The sequence below is a fragment of the Mirounga leonina genome, unplaced genomic scaffold (assembly GCF_011800145.1).
Source record: "Mirounga leonina isolate KUSES-001 unplaced genomic scaffold, KU_Mleo_1.0 Mir_151, whole genome shotgun sequence".
NCBI classification, from domain to species: Eukaryota; Metazoa; Chordata; class Mammalia; order Carnivora; family Phocidae; genus Mirounga; species Mirounga leonina.
The window spans coordinates 36822713-36837455 of NW_023270377.1; the positions used below are offsets into that span (position 1 = coordinate 36822713).

At 40.4% G+C, this 14743-nt stretch overlaps 1 protein-coding gene across 2 annotated transcripts in view; it reads right to left on the reverse strand.

Moving 5' to 3' along the window:
* HSPE1 (heat shock protein family E (Hsp10) member 1) overlaps positions 1 to 14743 on the reverse strand; it is a 40592-nt gene that overhangs the window by 21977 nt on the left and 3872 nt on the right. The window contains exons 1-2 of one of the 2 annotated variants that reach the window (XM_035007461.1): positions 4440 to 4545; positions 778 to 840 (exon numbers count right to left, since the gene is read on the reverse strand). In XM_035007461.1, the coding sequence (XP_034863352.1) occupies positions 778 to 840; positions 4440 to 4499 (123 nt within the window). In that variant the 5' untranslated portion in view covers positions 4500 to 4545. Of the gene's footprint in view, positions 1 to 777; positions 841 to 4439; positions 4546 to 14743 lie in introns of those variants that run through there. The other variant, XM_035007463.1, reaches the window with a different exon arrangement.

The following is a 14743-nucleotide window of genomic DNA, read 5'->3' on the forward strand; positions in this document are numbered from 1 at the left end:
ACATTTTTTTTAAACCCAGTGAGTATATATGCGATTCTCAGTAAGAATGTGTAAGAGTCACTTGAGGGACTTTTAAAACCACACATGCTACAGAGACCCACCTCCTTGATAATCATTGCCTTAGTAAGCTACCTGATAGTGGCAACAACCTAAAGGGAGGCATCTTAGCCCTCAAATATATTAGAGCTGCACGAAAGTTAAGAACTAATGGTAACTTGGGGTGCCTGGGTGCTCAGTCATTAAGTGTCTGCCTTCGGCTCAGGTCATGATCCCAGGGTCCTGGGTTCAAGCCCCACATCGGGGTCCCTGCTCAGCAGGAAGCCTGCTTCTCCCTCCCCCACTCCCCCTGCTTGTGTTCCCTCTCTCGCTGTGTCTCTCTCTGTCAAATAAATAAAAAATCTTAAAAAAAAAAAAAAAAGAATGGTCACTTTTAGTAAATTTAGATATATGTTCTCAAGTGTTCAGTCACCAACTATGTTATTTTTCCCACTTAATTATGTTATTTTAATTTAGCATTCAATTAACTGAATTAAATTCACTCTAAAATAAAATTTGGTACCCTAATTTGGTAGATATTAATAGATACTAAAATGTACTTAAGCTTCGTTATAGTTTACTATATCATCTTAAAATAAAATGGAGGATTGATAAAAGCTTTAAACAGGCACTCTGTTATTTCCATGGATTCAGACTTGTGTTAAAAAGATACAGGAATATTTATGCCAAGAGAGATAAAATGCTTAGGTTATTGGAGTTGCAAAAGAAACTAGTTATTACCTGCTGAACAGCTAGTGTACTGTCCATTTCATCAAAGGATTCATCAGGCCAATTATAGAAATCCTATTAAAAAAAACTCATTGTTAAAGCACATACAAAGTTACAAAAAAGCAACATTATTATGATTAGCTTCAATTCTTAATAAAGTTCCCAAGTTACACTAGAGAAAAAAGCTCTCATACTATAAATAACAGGATTATCAGTGAATAAGAGAACTTTATTCAATGTTTTTAAATGAACCAAAATTTTATTTAACTGAACTATAAGTTACATTTTTTTCAACCACAAATCCCTCAAATAGGGCTCCCATAACTTTCCATGTATTACCTGAGGAGATAAATCAATCACTTTTTTGTTTATGGTGGTTTAACATTTCTCAAAACGTTAAGCTGAAAAAGAATCTCCAAGCACTGAATCAGTTTTTTACCGAAAGAGAATAGTTTGTGGTGGGGGTAGTTACTGTTCCGTAAGTACTATTGTAAACAAACATTATAAATTATTATTCCAATTACAAATGGTGTTTTAATTTCTAAATCAAAATATGAGCTCCATCAAAAAGTAGTCATCCAGCCTTTTTTTAAGGACGATCAATACTTTTGTGGATCACCTTGCAATGGTTCTGAATTCCTCTATAGATAGTCCAGTTCACAGACATTCCCCTAAGTGATTAAGAATCTTCCCATCTGACTGACTTTTTCAGCAAGGTCTACCTATGTATCCTCAGCAGACAGATAAATGTCTCTGGGGTATAACTGGGGGAAACAGTAGTGAACCAATGATCTATAATCCTGTACCAATCAACATGGGTAAGTCTCCAAACACCTTAAGCAAACTGAAGAATTCAGTGTATGATACCACATGAATAAAAGTTTAAGAAATCCAAAGCATACCTACAGATATAATGCATACATAGTAAAAGTATGAAGAAAAGGAATAATCATCTTCATTGGTTGGGAAGAGTGGGTAGAAGACAGAAGAATGTGATAAAGAGGGATTCATCTATATTAGTAATGTCTTAGTTATGAGTGTAGATGATGGGTATACCTTCTTAAGTGTCTTAAACTTTTCGTATCTTTCTTTTTTATAGTTGCCCTGTATGAATGAAAATGAACTTTTTTTTTTTTAAGATTTTATTTATTTATTTGAGAGAGAGAGAATGAGAGAGAGCGAGCACATGAGACGGGGGAGGGTCAGAGGGAGAAGCAGACTCCCTGCCGAGCAGGGAGCCCGATGCGGGACTCGATCCAGGGACTCCAGGATCATGACCTGAGCCGAAGGCAGTCGCTTAACCAACTGAGCCACCCAGGCGCCCTGAACTTTGTTTTAATATGTTAAAAAATAAAAACAACTTTCTGGAAATTGTTCCAGGATGCCTCTCCCTAGATACCATCTAAATATTATTGAAGACTAGTTTTTAAATGGTTCCTATGTAATTTATACTGAAACTTGTTTCTATCAATATGCTTTGACTATACTTTCCTTTTTAAAAAAAATTAAGGTAGTTTGTAAAATACTTTGTTTTAAAAATATCAGAAAACACACAAAACTGTAACTGATAATCAAATGTTTTGTCTCATCATACCTGTCATATAAACACAAAAAGAACCACAAATCAGCTTAATGAACATTCTCATCTACTTCAGAGAATAAACATTTATTGAAAACCAACTATGTGCCTATATCCCAATCTAATTAAAAAAAAGAAAAAAGTAGAAAGATAGTTCTAAATAAATCATTTAGAATAGACCTATTTCACTGAAGGAAATTAGTGACAGACAAGGAATAGGAAAGAATGCTGCTTATGCAGTCTTTTCTTTTTTTAATCCTGACCTTTCCTGTGATGATTTAACAACCTTGATCTATGACAATGTGGAAAAAAGCAAAGGAGATTTCTCTTATGTGACTTATAACATAGGAAACAGATGTTACAGTATTAACTTAAAATATTTTATAACCTTTCAAAATTAAGAACTGAGTAAATAAAAATGAATGGCGATTCTCAGAATATAAGTACAAAAGTCGACCTCTGAATATGAAAATATAAAAGTTAATCACTTAGAAGAAACAATGTTTCCAAAGAATAAGAAGTTATCTGAGGAAAGAGCATTTATAAATAAAGTTTGCAAAAGGTAAAAAGAAATAAATTCCCATTCGTATAAATAAGAAGTAAAGTTATCTGAGAAAAGAGCATTTATAAAGAAAGTTTGGAAAGTAAAAAGAAACAATAATACATAAATTTCCAGTAATATATAAATGTCAGTTCCAGAAATAACTGACAGCTAAATTTGACTCTATAATACAATGTTTAAGCTCAATACTCTAAAATTCAGTACTAATAAAAACTTGTTGGGCGCCTGGGTGGCTCAGTCGTTGAGCGTCTGCCTTCGGCTCAGGTCATGATCCCAGGGTCCTGGTATCGAGTCCCACATCGGGCTCCCTCCTCGGGGGGAAGCCTGCTTCTCCCTCTCCCCCTCCCGCTGCTTGTGTTCCTGCTCTCACTGTCTCTGTCTCTGTCAAGTAAATAAATAAAATCTTTAAAAAAAAAAAAAAAAACTTGTTAAAGAGAAAAGGTCACCAGTGAACTAAGAATTCAGAGACTATCTAACCTTGAGCAAATGCAGTCAATTCTCTGGGCTTCAGTTTCCTTATCTGTAACATGGATGTAGGAAGTGTCTGGATCTAAAAGATATTTTGAAAGGACTCCCTTTCCAAAATTCTGTACAGGATATTGAAATCTATTCTCTGGCATATAGTCAGAGCTCCATGGTTTTTTCCTGGGTTCCCCCCCCCCCCACTTATATCACTTTTTCTTTAAAATTACACTTTAACACATCTCTTCTGATTTTAGAGCATATACTCAACAGCAACGTTATTTCAGCTGGTAGATTAATCACATCAAATCTAAATGCCTGTTTGATTTTTCTTTAAATGTGAGGCACCCCGTCTTTTGAAAACCCCCAGAATCAACACCTAAACGAACACCAACTCACCCCAAATACTGCCCTACTAAAAGTTGATAAAATTATCATCAGTTCATTCCTTGACTATGCCTCACATAATAAGGAATGACATCTAACCAGGGCAATCTGATGATGAAAACTTGCTGGGGCAGAGAACAGCTGCGGCTAGAAATGGTCAAAGGCAAACTGCAGGAGGAGGATAAAGTAAATTATCACCACCCGGATCCGGCTAGACAAGCTGGATGGCAGAAGCCGGGCAGACAGGTCACAAACCAGGTAGGAACCGGAAGCCAGAAGGAGGTTGGCTGTGTTTACACCCCCTCCCGCCGTGGCGGCCCCGACCCTCACGAAACCCCCAGGGTCACCACCTGGCGGGCCGCGCCCCTCCGACGACGGTCAGCTGTGGTTCAGGGGAGAGGCGAGAACAGGCAGTCGCTGCTGACACGCTCTCAGCCCCGAGCCTTGGCGGTCACCGCCCGCCGCTCCGACCCACCCCTCATGCCCACCCTCAAGTCAGGACTCCGCAGGCCTCGCGATCCGCCACCGCCGCCTCAGCCAGACCCAGGGGCTGCGGCTCCGGAAGAGCAGGCCGGGCACGCGTACCCCTGCCCGCCAGCTTACCGCCTCGACCCAACCTTCCTCTCCGGGGCGGCCAGCGTCGCCACCGAGAGTTCCCCGGTAGGAAAGGTGCAAAGATAGTACCTGCGCCTTCGTGCCCGGCCTGTTCCGCCTCAGCACTGCCGTCCCCTCCGCCATGACCATAGTGCCAGAGTCTGGGCGGCTGGAGTCGATACCCGGATGTAGGGGAAGTCTGCCTGCGCCAGAGGGGGGCGGGGTGGGGGCGGGACGGGGTGGAGCGGCGCTCTGGGTCCGGGCGCCAGGGAGGGGCGGTAACTGACGGATCAGCCGTAGCCCGCGCGGAGCAGGGCGGGAGGACCGGGAGGAGTCCCAGAAAGGCCCGGCTGGCGGAGGGAGGGACACGAAAGAAGGAACAGCCGACGGCTCACACGCCGCGACGTGGAGGAAGGGAGCGACATTGCCGCGGGGGCCGGGGAGAGGCCTTGGGAGAGCCGGCGGGCGCCTAGGGCAGCTGCGGGAGTCAGGAAGGCCTGCGTAACACGTTGGTGCATCTCCCTGGGCTTAAGTTAGTTAGCGAAAAGACAGAGCTTGCACAATGGTGACCGTTTCAGTAAACCCTTGTGCAAGCAGATACCCAGAGAAGCATAATTCTGTCCCCAGATCCGCCTAGACAGGCAAAGTGGAAAAACAGGCCAGCAGTCTGGGAAATTTCCTCAGACCCCCCGCATGAAACCGACCCAATCTCAAAAAAGACCAGGGCTTAGACTGTCAAATGATATTTCCACCATCCGCTGACTTCAAATCCAAGGACCTTTTCAACGACAAGTTGTGTAGATAAAAGACCCGGAGGCTAATTATCTGAGAGCGTGGACATCTGGTATTCTGCGTTAGGCAGGCAAAATTAGCTCGTATTTTTTGCAAGTCAGAAGCAGGAGGAGAAAATGCCCCTTGACAGATGGTGGGAGTTGTACATCTCTACATGATTCTAAATTTCCTTTGTTGCAAGTTTTAAGTGTTCTCTTAGCGTTATGAAATCATGGGAGTTTTAGCAAACTTTTGTTTCCTGTTTAAAAACGTTAAATCTTTGATCTGGGATGAGGGAGGCCATAGGATACCAGATGGGAAGCCAGCTCACAGGGTAAAAACTGCATATACTAGGGTGATTTCCAAAAGAAGAAAACATCAGATATCGCATCAAATACACCTAAAGGTGTATTGAGAATGCCTGAGAGCTGTATCACAGACAGCCTCCAAAAATGGAGGGAGGAATGGAAGAAAGGTTGGTTAAACTAGTGGGTGCAAAACTGAATAATTGTCAGTGACTTGGAACTTTGCTCAAAGGGGTTAGGTAACAGGAAGTTGGTTTGCCTATAAGTAAGATTCCTTTTTTCTGGAAGATGGACAGACTGGTAATTTTTCCAGAGCAAGGAACTTAATTCCAACATTACCTCCTAGTATATCAAAAGATTTATTCTTTCAAGAAATATTTATTAAGCCCCACTATGTGTTCAGCACTGAGGTACAAGTATGAAAAGGCCCAATCTTTATAAATTGCTTAGAGTCTAGCAGTAGGGGCAGATGTACAATCACCAATTCTCTTGCTAAATATGGTGAGAATCTAGGACAAGTGGCACCCAAATGTTGCCTTCCTAAGAGACATGGGGTGGGTCTGGGAAGAGTAGAGTCCTAGGTAGGCTTCTAAGTCTGTGAACAACTCTACCTCACTCCAAGGATTAAGTTAATATTTCTCAGATTGTGTGGTAGTGTCCCTGATTTGCAAGTATCAGTTACCTATAATTGAAGGGGCTCATCTTAATGTTCTCTTAAGTCCAGATTTGTTATATGATTTCATCTCATCTGAAAAGAACAAGAGAAAAAGTGAAGAAGTAGGTATTAAATTCAGGAACAGAACAGGCATTTATCTCTGAAAAGTCTGATAAAATTGCATTATGATGTCGACTCTGGCCTTGGTCACAGGAAGAACCTTGTTCTTTACAGTTGAAATGTTTCTAGCTCATAACCTTCACATTTAAATTCCTCTGTCAGTCTGCAGATTATGACCTCCAAACAAAAACAATTTTCTAACCAGTGTTAATTTGGGGGGGTGAGAGAGGAGAAGGAAGAAGAAGAAAAGAAAAAGCATGAGCACTGATAATAATTACATGTACTAATAGGTTACTTGAATATTTTGGTTAAAGAAGGAATAGTCTTTTTAAAGGTAATAGGGCCAAATGGAAAAAACTCTGGGCTGGGATTCAGAAAATCTAGATTCTCTTGCCTGTTGACTGTAAGACTTTGAAAGAACTATCAAAAGTTTCTTTATTTGTTGGGATGCCTGGGTGGCTCAGTCGGTTAAGCGTCTGCCTTCAGCTCAGGTCATGATCCCAGAGTCCTGGGATCGAGTCCCACATCAGGCTCCCTGCTCCGCGGGGAGCCTGCTTCTCCCTCTGCCTCTCTCTCTATCTCTCATGAATAAAAAAAAAAAAAAAAAAAAATTTCTTTATTTGTAATGAAAATAATGCACAGCACTTTTTTCTCTCTAACTCATAGAGGCTGAAAGCAAGTATAAAAGTACTCCTGTGATACCTGGCTGGCTCAGTCGGTAGAGTGTGTGACTCTTGATCTTGAGGTGGTGAGTTCAAACCCCACACTGGGTGTACAGATTACTTAAAGATAAAATCTTTTTTTTTTTTTGAAAGATTTTATTTATTTATTTGACAGACAGAGACACAGTGAGAGAGGGAACACAAGCAGGCGGAGTGGGGAAAGGGAGAAGCAGGCTTCCCGCGGAGCAGGGAGCCGGATGCGGGGCTTGATCCCAGGACCCTGGGACCATGACCTGAGCCGAAGGCAGACGCTTAACGACTGAGCCACCCAGGCGCCCCCAAAAATAAAATCTTTTAAAAAAAATTAAATTTCCTTGATTTCTATTAAAGTTTAGAAGAAAATATTTTATTATTATTATTTTTTAAGATTTTATTTATTTGACAGAGAGAGACAGCGAGAGAGGGAACACAAGCAGGGGGAGTGGGAGAGGGAGAAGGAGGCTTCCTGCTGAGCAGGAAGCCTGATGCAGGGCTCAATCCCAGGACCCTGAGATCATGACCTGAGCTGAAGGCAGACACTTAACAGACTGAGCCACCCAGGCGCCCCAAGAAAATATTTTATAAATCTAAAATACCATAAGTAATTTCAAAAATATCTATCCTATATGAAATTCTCTTTGGGGAATGTTAAAATCCAAGTAAAACAGTGAATGCCCATTGTGTGTAGGGCAATGAGCAAGTGCTGAGAAACATAAATAAGATGTATAAGCTCCTTTCCTCAAAGAGTTTAAAAATGAATGGGGAAGGGTGATATGTAGATTACTGTAGATTACTATACTACAAAGCAAACATGTTAGGGTGCCCTGGGTAGCTCGGTCAGTTGAGCATCTGACTCTTGATCTCAGCTCAGATCTTGATCTCAGGGTCATGAGTTCAAGCCCTGCACTGGGATCTATGCTGGGTGTGGAGCCTAGTTAAAAAAAAAAAAAAAGTCTTAAGTCTTTTACTTGCTGTCCATTCCCCTTCACACATGTTCTTTGCAAACATACTTTTATCTTGCTCAGTATCCATCTCTCCTTATATGACTGGGGAAAGGTAAACCCATCTCTAGCTGAGGTTTGAGTCCCTATTGGCCTAAGCCAAGGTTTAGTTAAATGGTAAGCATCTGACTCCTTTTAGCCTAAAGAGATATAAAAGGATATCTAATGGAGGCCTTTGGGGAAGGTTTGGAGGAAGGGTTAGGGCTAGGGTTAGGAGAAAGGTTTCTTGTTCTTGAAGAGATACCAAAAGAGATGGTCCTTTTTTTCGGCCCATGAACATTGCCAAGTTTGGTACTGCCTCAACCATGTTGGCTTGAAGGAAGCCAACCTAAGAGCAAAATTGACAACACTATGAATGATGCATGAAGTAGTCGAAATGTGCCTTAAAGTATAGATATGTGGAGATGCAGATTTCATCCCAGGCCAAGCAAAGTTGAGGCAGCAGAGAAGTATGGGGAGGTATGTTCATAGTTGAACAAATTGAACAAATAATGAACATATTAAAAAGAGTTCCAACTTAGACAACTTTGACTGCAGATGAGTAAGATACCAAACTCACTTTTCTCTCTAGAATTCTAGAATATTTGACCGAATTGGTAATTGTAGTAGCCAGCTGCCAAGATGGCTCCCAATGATTATTATATCCTGGTATGTACACTTTTTAAAAAAAATATATTTTTTTAGTAATCTCTACACCCCATGCGGGGCTCAAACTCATGACCCTGAGATCAAGAGTTGTATACTCTTCCCACTGAACCAGTCAGGTGCCTCCCTGGTATGTACATTTTTGTGTGGTTCTCTTTCATACTAAATTAGGCTAACCTGTATAATAGGATACTGTGAAAATGATGATGTGTGACTTCTGGTTTTAGGTCATAAAAGACATTGTGACTTCTGCCTTGCTCTCTTAGCTCACCTGCCCTGGGTGAGAAAGCTACCATGTGTGAGGACATTCAAGTAGTCTTATGAGGGTTCCTGGTGAGAAACTGAGGCTCCCACCAAAAGCAAGCATCAACTTGCCAGCTTGTGAGTGGACCATCTTGGAAGCCCCAGACAAATTTTTGGACAATGGTAGAGATACCCCCACCAATCAGGGCCACCCCAATAAGATGCTCCCAAATTTCTGAACTACATATACTATGTGAGATGTTTATAATTGTGTTAAGCCACTAAATTTGGGGTGATTTGTTACTCAGCAATAGATAATACAATAGTTCCTGAACTTTCAGGAAGAGAAAATGTGATCAGAAGAGACCAATCACAACAGACTATTGTCATTTCCTGTTATCAGTAGGGCACCTAATGTCTTTCATGAAGTTAGCAGCACTTTCTATCTTTATTTTCTCAATGACATGAATCTCTATCTAAAATTGTGCTGGGGACCTGGCTGGCTCAACTGGTAGAGCATGTGGCTCTGGATCTCGGAGTTTTGAGTTTGAGCCCCACGTTGAGGGTAGACTTTACTTAACAAATAAATAAAAGTATGCTATTGGGGCGCCTGGGTGGCTCAGTCAGTTAAGCGGCTGCCTTCGGCTCAGGTCATGATCCCAGGGTCTGGGATCAAGCCCTGCATTGGGCTCCCTACTCGGCGGAGAGCCTGCTTCTCCCTCTCCCTCTGTCTGCCGCTCTGCCTGCTTGTGCTCTCTCTCTCTGTGTTAAATAAATAAAAATCTTTTTAAAAAAAAGTATGCTATTAATTTAGTTGTTTACTTCTCCCTTCCCAATGTTATTCATTCCTGTATCTCCAACAGTACCTGGCACACATTCAAAAAATGAATGACTTAAAAGGAACAAACTGGCGTTTTTGAACTAACACTCAAGTCAGATAAGTAAGTACCCACTGATGCTTTTTCCAAGTCAAGCCTCCAGGCTAACTGCTACTGAAAGACCATTTTGTAAGACTTGGGCTAAATTTTAATGTATCTTAAAGAACTAGGCTTAATCTGTAAGAGGGAAGGGGGTTGGATCCATTCCTTATGTCTTACAACAGGAAAATCTCCAGATAAAGCTAAGACTGAAATAAAAAACTGCAACTATAAAAACACCTATAGAAACCATGGAAGAACCTTTAAGTATTAGAAAAGACTTTTCAGTTTGACATAATACCCAGAAGCCATAAATGGAAAATAATAATTCAGCTATACCAAAATGACTTCCTGCAAGTTCAAAGCATAAACAGAATCAAAGCCAAAATGATAAACTGGAGGGAAAAACTTATCACAAAGAACCAATTTCCCTAATAAATAAAGATATCACACAAATCATAAAAGGCCAATTGTCCAATAGAAAGACAGGCAGAAGATATTCACAGCCAATAGGAATAGTCAGTTAACAGTAAAGGAAACAGGTGACTGTCAAACACAAGATGCTCATCTCATTCATCATGATGAAAGTAAAATTATAAGAATGTCAAAATAAAACCTTTATAACATCCTCTCTTATTGAGGCTGGGAAGCAATCAGTCTCCATTGCTGGTAGGACTGTTGATTGATAGAACTTCTATGAAGGGCAACTTGGAGATATGGGTATGTATATACACATATGACTAAAATCCACATACCCTTTGACATAGCAATTAATCTTACAGATATACTTGTTCACATATGCAAGTAATTTATGCAAAACTTTTATTCACTGCAGAAGTATTTCCAATAGCATAAGACTAGAATTTAAATATTCATCAGTGGAGAATGCTTAAATTATGGTTCACCCATATAATAGAACATTATATAGCTATAATGAAAATTTTAAAAGCTCTTTATGTTCTCTGTAGATTCATTCCAAAGACAATATTAAAAAGGTGCCAAATGGTGTGTATGGAATGTTATTTTTTGAAAAAGAAAAAATGAATATATATATTTCACATACATAAGACACATATGTATATGTGCCCTAGCACATGCGTGCGCACACACACACACACATAAAATGTATAGGTAAGGTACCCCTGAAAATATAAAATGTAACACTAGTTGCCTCTAAGGATGGAAGTCTGTGGCTGGGGGATAGGGAAGGGAAGGATACTTTTCAGTGTATATCTCTTTAGTGTATATCCCCCCCTTTTTTTTTAAAGATTTTATTTATTTATTTATTTTTTAAAGATTTTATTTATTCATTTGACAGAGAGAGACACAGCGAGAGAGGGAACACAAGCAGGGGGAGTGGGAGAGGGAGAAGCAGGCCCCCCACCGAGCAGGGAGCCCGACACGAGGCTCAATCCCAGGACCCTGGGATCATGACCCGAGCCGAAGGCAGACGCTTAACGACTGAGCCACCCAGGCGCCCCTAAGATTTTATTTATTTATTTGAGAGAGAGTGAAAGTGAGAGAGATCACAGAGCGAGGAGAAGCCAACTCGCCGCTGAGCAGAGAGCCCGATGCTGCACTCGATCCCAGGACCCTGGGATCATGACCAAACTAGAAGACAGACGTTTAACCGACTGAGCTCCCCAGGTGCCTCAGTGTATATCCTTTTGAATTTTTAACTATGTGAATGTTACCCATTTTTATTTTTTTAAGATTATTTATTTAGTTGACATAGCGAGAGAGGGAACACAACCAGGGTGAGTGGGAGAGGGAGAAGCAGGCTTCCTTCTGAGCAGGGAGCCTGATGCGGGGCTCAATCCCAGGACCCTGGGATCATGACCTGAGCTGAAGGCAGACACTTAACGACTGAGCCACCCAGGCGCCCTACCCATTTTTAAATAAAATCAAAGTTTAAGGAAAAAAATAACAGGCCTGACTCAAAATGTGAAGGGACATCTAGTCCCCTCCTTTTACAGTTAATTCTTAAACTAAGAGGGGTTAGGTGATTTGTCCATGTCATATAACTATAATGTAAGCAACACAGGATCATAGCTTAGATTTGTTTGGGCTTTCTCTACAAGGTTGCTTAACGGTAAAGGAAACCATGTAAATACTCTTCACATAAATAAATCAAAAGTTCAACACTCCATTTTGGTGTGGGTGCAGTGAAACAACAACTTGCTGGAAGAGGCATGACTTGGTATCACTCTGGAGAGCAGCAAACTGGTAGTCCTTACCAAGAAGGTTAAAAATGTTCATAACCAGGTAAGTGCAGGGGAAGACTTGCCTTATCAGGTATCAAACTTAAATATAAAAGTTTATATTTATATTGAATACAATGTGGTGGAATAGAGAAATCAATGGAACAAGGCTATAAAACCCACAAGTAGATGTATTTAAAAATCTAATGTACAATAAAGGTGATACCTCAAATTTCAAGGTGGGGTAGTGGTGGTGGGTAAAATGGATAAAGTTGACACAAGCTAATCATTGGTTTAAAAAAAAGACACATAGACCATACAGTAAATAAATGATGGATTAATTAAATGTTCAGAATTTTAAAAACTACGAGAAGTGAGATTTGACTAGCTAGAAACAAAAACTGCACATCAAATTAGGACAAATATGACAAGTTAGTACCTCTAATATATAAAACCTTATGATCCATGTTCATTGATGGTAATGCAAAAGGCTGCAGCCACTATGGAAAACAGTACATAGGTTCCTCAAAAAATTAAAAATAGAGGGGCACTTGGCCAGCTCAGTTGGTGGAGCGTGCAACTCTTGTTCTTGGGGTTGTGAGTTAGAGCCCTGTGATGGGTGTAAAGATTACTTAAAAAAAATAAAATCTTTAAAAAAATTAAAAATAGAACTACCATAGTTTTAAGATTTTATTATGAGAGAGAGAGATGGATGGGACATGAGCGGGGGTGGGGGGGCAGAGGGAGAGGGAGGGGCAGACTCCCCGCTAAGCAGGGAGCTTGGTGGGGGGGCTGGATCCCAGGACCCCAGGATCACAACCTGAGCAGAACGCAGACGCTTAATCAACCGAGCCACCCAGGCAAACCAGAACTACCATAGTTCTATCTAGCAATCCCATTTCTGCATATTTATCCAAAAGAACTGAAATCAGGAATCTCTAAAAGATATTAGCACTTCCATGTTAATTGCAGCACTATTCACAAGAGCTAAAGATGTAGAAACAACCGGGCGCCTGGGTGGCTCAGATGGTTAAGCGTCTGCCTTCCGCTCAGGTCATGATCCCGGAGTCCTGGGATCGAGTCCTGCATCGGGCTCCCCGCTCTGCGGGAAGTCTGCTTCTCCCTCTGCCTCTCTCTCATGAATAAATAAATAAAATCTTAAAAAAAAAAAAAAGATGTAGAAACAACCTAAATGTCCATCTACCAGAAAAATGAGTAAAGGAAACATGATATATACATTCAGCTTTAAACAAGGAAATACTGCAATATGTGACATGAATGAACTTAGAGGACATTATAAATAGCCAAACACAGGATAAATACTGTAATATTCCACTTATCTAAAATAGTCACTCATAGAAGCAGAGTAGAATGTAGGTGCCAGGGACTAGGGGAGGGGGAAATGGTGAGCTGCTAATCAAGACATAATGTTCCAGATAAGCAAGATGAAAAAGTTCTAAAGATGTGCTGTTAAAACACTGTGCCTATAATTAACAATAACATATTGTACACTTAAAAATCTGTTAAGAGGATAAATCTCATGTTGTGTTCTTATAATAAAATAAAGATGAAATCTTATAATCAACTTTTTAGATAAAAGTTTTTGTAAAGCATACACTTTCTGGAATAATAGGAGGGAAAACCATGTTAACAGTAATACCCATGCAACACAATAGCTTCCGGGTAATTTTATTCTCAATTTCCCCAATTTTTTGTGTAGAATAGTTTAAGACACACTTTTTTAAAGATGTTATTCATTGAGAAAGAGATCGAATGTAGGGGGGATGGGTAGAGCGAGAATCTCAGACTCCATGCCACGTGTGGAGCCCAAACTCATGACCCTGAGATCATGACCCAAGCCCAAATCAGGAGTTGGACCCTTAAGCGACTGAGCCACCCATGCACCCCTTGAAGCATACTTTGGAGTCAGACAAACCTGAGTTCAATCCCAAGCTATGACTTAAAAGGGGTGTCATCTTGAGCAAGTTATTCTTTACCTACAAGGCAAGGAATATCCACCTCACTGGGTTGCTATGATTACATGTAATTAAGCAAGATTATATATTAAATGCCTAGAACCGTTCATGGCAAATGCTCAAATAATCACAAAAATTCCAGTTGTAATTCTATTTTACCTTATTTTTTTATTGACCAAAAGATAAATGACAGCATAATGTTGTGAAACGTGGTTCCACACCCTCAGCACCCTTTTTTTGCCCTAAATTTCTCATGCCAAAATTCTTTTCCCTATTAATTCCCATATAATCTCACAATCTAAAATTATTTCTTTAGAAATTTTGCTAGACAAGCATCATGGGACCATTTCTATGGTACCAAAACAAACAAAAATCCCCCCCATCCTTCTAATTTAGGAGATTATAAATGGGAGTCCTGAAATTTTAAACATGCTTGGATGATCCAAGGTTTGGAAACTATTGCCTTATCTCAAACTCATTTGCTTGGGTGTTTGAAAAACAGAATTGGGGAACATGGCCTCTGCACTGGTTGCCTAACTACAATTTACCAGCCATGGAGCCTTGAAGAAGTTTCCTCCTATCTATTGAGTCAGTTTTCTCATTGGTAAAACAGGGAAATCCATGCTTGACAAGGTTATAAAGAGCAAAACAGATTATCTAGCTATCCTTCGGGGACAATAGGAAACTGATGACCCACTACAGTGCTGTAAATTAAACTTTTAATAATTCTTGTAACTGAGGATAACAAAGATTAAGCCTTAGTATACCAAATGGCACCAACACATTAACGTAAATACACACTTTACTGATGAAGACATGACCGAAAGTTGAGACTTAACTCCACGCCATTTACAATTTT